Source organism: Habropoda laboriosa, unplaced genomic scaffold (genome assembly GCF_001263275.1).
Source record: "Habropoda laboriosa isolate 0110345459 unplaced genomic scaffold, ASM126327v1 scaffold89, whole genome shotgun sequence".
Classification (NCBI taxonomy): Eukaryota; Metazoa; Arthropoda; class Insecta; order Hymenoptera; family Apidae; genus Habropoda; species Habropoda laboriosa.
The window spans coordinates 271,286-276,220 of record NW_017100263.1 but is presented as its reverse complement, the minus strand read 5'-3'; the positions used below and the strand labels follow the sequence as shown (position 1 = coordinate 276,220).

The following is a 4,935-nucleotide window of genomic DNA, read 5'->3' as shown; positions in this document are numbered from 1 at the left end:
ATAATATAAACTTTTGTATTTGTACATTTATGTTTCAGAATGCTATATCAATAGTAGCTCCAGAAGATACATTTGTCTTATATACTCCAACACCTTCTGAGCGCAATGAATGGCTGTGTGTTTTGCAAAATGCTATAAAGTCTAGCTTACAAAGGGTCATTGGGCATGTACCTCCAATAGTACGTTCTAGCTCATACACTTTCACAAAGCACAGTGTTTTCAAAGATGCAAAGTATACTGGTTTGTAAATCATTAACAATAATAATATATATCACATATTTTCTATTGTTTTTCATATTTAAAAATTATAATATAAATGATAAATTTCTCATAGGTGTAATATATTGATGATATTATTATAGTGATAATTTTGATAACTTTGAGACGAGAGTATCGTCACCGCCGAAAACAATGATGCACGGCTAGCAGTTTACTTCAAAATAGTTACGGAAAGAAAACGGTGACGGTATATACCATAGACTCCCTCTTATTGGGTTCTGGTTTAATCAGTCACATTTTCGCCAGGAGGCTCAACTAATTCGGTGTCACATCACTCATTTGTGGTTCATAGTATTTATAATAAAGGAAACTTCAATCGAACGAATTTTGATATAAAATAAAAGAAAAAAGCTAAAAGTGTAGAGAATTTAACTCGGGTTCGAGTTTTCAGTCGAATATTGTAATCCAATTTTTTTTTATCATTTTTTATCGTTCTATCCAAAATCTAATGTTTTACCCGTATACAGAACGTGGCAAAAGATTGTAGGAATGATACAGTGCACTGTAATGATCCTATAATTTTTTAACTGTATTTGGATTACAGTCAGTTGTCATAAATATACAATTTTATATATTATATTTACATTTCATATGTAAATAATAAACATATATGCTTTTTATTTTATTTATAAGCTATAAATGATATTTTGTATATATTTTTGGATTAACTGGCCATTCGTTTATCCGGCCAGGAATCCGATCCTATAGGGACCAGTTAAGAGAGAGTCTACTGTACCCTCGTCTTCTGACCTGCTCTACACCGACCAGTGTGTATTTTTTAACTGCTTGTAACTAAAACACAAAGTCTCAAGTGCAATTTCATTATTCTTGATTTTCATTTTACTTTGGCTTGTACAATTACTTCTTAAAATTTCTCTCATTAGTTGGTGAACACCTTGTATAAGAAAAATAATGTTTTTCTCACTTTGATCCATAGGTCGATGGCTAAGTGGTAAACCACATGGTTCTGGAAAATTAGAGTGGAATGATGGGCGTAAATATGTAGGACAATTTCACAAAGGTGTTATTCATGGTAGTGGTAAAATGGAATATCCATCACAGGGTGTATATGAAGGGCAGTGGAAAGATGGTCAACAGAATGGATATGGAACAATGAAGTTAGTTTTTGAGTGATTGTTAACATTTTAATTATCAACTTATATACAACATGTAATATTTAAAGTGGAATGTAAAATATTTTAGATATAATAATGGAGATTTTTATGAAGGATACTTTAAAGATGGATTTCCACATGGTCATGGTGTTAAAAAGGAGGGTCACTTTATGGCATCTGTAGCATCTATTTATATTGGAGAATGGGCTGCAGGTGTTAAACAGGGATATGGAATTATGGATGACATCATGGCAGGTATATCTTCATAGTACGATTAGAAAAAGGAGATAATTTACATTTTTATAGTAAAATTAAAAATTTTAAAATAGGTTTTAAATGAACAGTATGTTATTTCAGGTGAAAAATATTTAGGATCATGGAGTAATGGTATGAAACACGGTTGTGGTTTAATTGTAACACTGGATGGTATTTATTATGAAGGGGTTTTTATGCAAGATGTTTTAACAGTAAATACTTAAGTATTTTCGCAATTTTTATGTGTATATGTATTGTATATTAAAAAATTAAAATAAATACTTCTGATTAAAGGGCCATGGAGTAATGGTGTTTGAAGATGGTACTCACTATGAAGGTGAATTTAAATCGGCTGGTATTTTTTATGGCAAGGGTACATTAACATTTAGAAGTGGTGATCGATTAGAAGGCAATATGAATGGTGCTTGGAATGAAGGTGTAAAGGTTATTGCAACACTGCACATGAATAAAGCTAATGAAAAAGCACAAACTAATTCGAAACCGACGTAAGTGATTTATGGACTCAGTTGTTCTAACTTAGTTTTAAATGTATTCTTTTTTCTTCTATATAGGTCGTTTGGCAAATTATGTGTCTCAGCAGATCAAAAATGGAAAGCCATATTTAGACAATGTTATCAACAACTTGGTGTATCTGAACCAGGTATGAAACCTTTGGGTGCAACTGACAAATCTGTGGAAACACAACGTGCATGGCAAAATGTTGCTAGCCTAATAACTAAGTCACACCAAAAGTCTTTAGAACGAAAAAAACTTTTGACAAATACTCCCACTAGTAAGGAAAGAAATAACGAAATCATTGACGAGTTAGACAAAATTCCTTGTTTTGGAAGAAACAAACTCACTGTACAGAGCTACCATGAAATTCATAAATATTTAATTAAAGCATTTGAGAGCTCACATCATCCACTAGGAACACTTTTAACAGAAGTTGCTGCTGTGTACACAGCTACTTATGGTGGTGTAAGAGTCCATCCTTTGCTACTTAGCCATGCTGTATCCGAACTTCATAGTATTACTTCAAGAATATATGAAATAGTCACTCTATTATTTCCGGCGTTACCACGCGGTGGAAAGGAACACGTATTGGAAACAGAAAATGAAGAGGAAGCGTATGTTTTGCATTTTAATTATTTACATAATTTATCACCATTTACTTAGCATATTTATAATAGTATTATGTTTCTTTATTTTAATTTACTTTATTAGTCAAGTTATAAGCGCTGCAGCAATACTTCATCCAATATTATTACCTCGTGTACATTCAGCGCTTTTTGTACTATATGCTTTACATAATAAAAAAGAAGATGATGCCTATTGGGAAAGATTAATGAAATGGAACAAGCAACCTGATATAACACTAATGGCATTTTTAGGCATCGATCAGTATGTAATTCCTTTAGAAATAGCAAGATAGTAATTGTTAAATTTATTTACGAGTAATTAAATTTTTGAAAACTAATGAAATTTCAGAAAATTTTGGAAAAACGCAAACGTAATAAACCTAAACGAAAGTACGTTACCCTATCCAAGTGAGCCATATTTCAGTGAGGCTATAGAAACATTACAACAATTGAAAACCACGTTCTCGCCATTAGAAAAATTATTAGTTGTTAGGAATACATTTGAACAAATGACACAAGTAAGTTAGACTTTTGTAGTATATGTAATTATCTTTTTATTAAATTTTATATATTTTTTATAATAGGCAGTTCAAAAGCAATTAGGTACTACGTATTTGTGGACAATGGATGAATTACTTCCTGTTTTTTGTTTTGTTGTTGTACGTGCCAGTGTATTACAACTGGGTAGTGAAATACATTTTATGGAAGATTTCATGGAACCCTACTTACAAAATGGAGAACTTGGAATTATGTTCACCACTCTTAAGGTTAGATATCATATTTCTTAAAAACTTATTTAAAATTCAAAGGTTTAATCAACATATTACTTTTTTAGGCCTGTTATTATCAAATATTGCAAGAGAAAATTAATGTCGGTGACTGAACATGAAAAAAATACTTTCCATAAATAAGTAAAAACATAAATCATAAAACAAATTTTAATAATAAAAATAACTTGTCATAATATGCGTATAACACAATAAATAAATATGTATAAAGCCATAAAACAGTACCTCAAAATTTATCATTCAGTTACAGTAATATAATTTAATAAAATATTAAACATTGTAAAATGAATGATTTGTGTACCATTAACTGTTCAAAGTAATTATACGTATTTATTATAACTAATACAAATCAAAATTATAATATACACGCAAATAATAGATTAACTTGTCCTAATAACGTAAGTAGTGAGATTACATATCACATACTTTAAAGATATTAATGTACAGTGTATATATATATTTAAGTTAGTAAATTTGTTTTGCTCTTTGTAGGCCAGTCACACTTGGTGTGACGGAACGAGTGGTACAACAGAGCAAAGGGTGATTCTACGTGTAAATATAAATTAAGAAAATTGTTAATAGATGTATCGGTATTTATCATGACATTGGCATCGCGTATTAGTATAAACATAAAACCGAAAGATAATCGAATGTACGTGTACTCGACGAATTTTTAAATTCAATTTTCTCGAAAACAACTTTTATGAAAAAATGTTATTCTATATTATCGTTTTATTTTTACATGTAGAATCATCCTCTACCCGGTTGTACCACACATCCCGCCCAGACCTGTATATTATGAAAACGAATTTAAAGTTGAAACTATTTGTTTATATTATTTGTTTATATTATTTGTGTATAATATTCTAATGTTCTAAGGAATAAATTTAAATTAAAGATTTGTAAGGACATCCATGTACATATACATTCTGTTATTATTTTCCATTACAATATTTATTGCTGCATTTCAACAAGCATTTATTCAATATTGTTATAAAATTCTTTTGTGACAATTTTAAGAATGTATAAAGAATAATAAATTATATAAAAGGAATGGTTTTTGGCATTTATACATATAATAATATACAATATCATATAACTATTTAGCTCATTTAACTGCCATAAATATAATTTAGTAGGGTTTAGAAAACAACAATCGAGAAACTAATGATATATAACTTAGTAACCTTATAATAACGATATTATGTTCTTTGCAATATCATAAGCACACATGCCATAACAATAATGGTACGCGAGAATTCAAAAATGTTAAATCGGTCGAAATTTTTCTTGAGATCAAAACAACATACTGAAAATATTTTTTAACATAAAAATATAAAAATTCATGAAATTTCG

At 29.6% G+C, this 4,935-nt stretch overlaps 1 protein-coding gene across 1 annotated transcript in view; it reads left to right on the top strand.

Annotated features, from left to right (window-relative positions):
• LOC108573071 (alsin) overlaps positions 1 to 3,674 on the top strand; it is a 7,912-nt gene extending 4,238 nt beyond the window's left edge. The window contains exons 5-14 of the mRNA XM_017935436.1: positions 39 to 240; positions 1,217 to 1,397; positions 1,483 to 1,649; positions 1,752 to 1,861; positions 1,944 to 2,155; positions 2,222 to 2,779; positions 2,877 to 3,053; positions 3,141 to 3,309; positions 3,376 to 3,558; positions 3,627 to 3,674. Of these exons, the coding sequence (XP_017790925.1) occupies positions 39 to 240; positions 1,217 to 1,397; positions 1,483 to 1,649; positions 1,752 to 1,861; positions 1,944 to 2,155; positions 2,222 to 2,779; positions 2,877 to 3,053; positions 3,141 to 3,309; positions 3,376 to 3,558; positions 3,627 to 3,674 (2,007 nt within the window). The remainder of the gene's footprint in view (positions 1 to 38; positions 241 to 1,216; positions 1,398 to 1,482; positions 1,650 to 1,751; positions 1,862 to 1,943; positions 2,156 to 2,221; positions 2,780 to 2,876; positions 3,054 to 3,140; positions 3,310 to 3,375; positions 3,559 to 3,626) is intronic.
• The last annotated feature ends 1,261 nt before the right edge of the window (positions 3,675 to 4,935 follow it).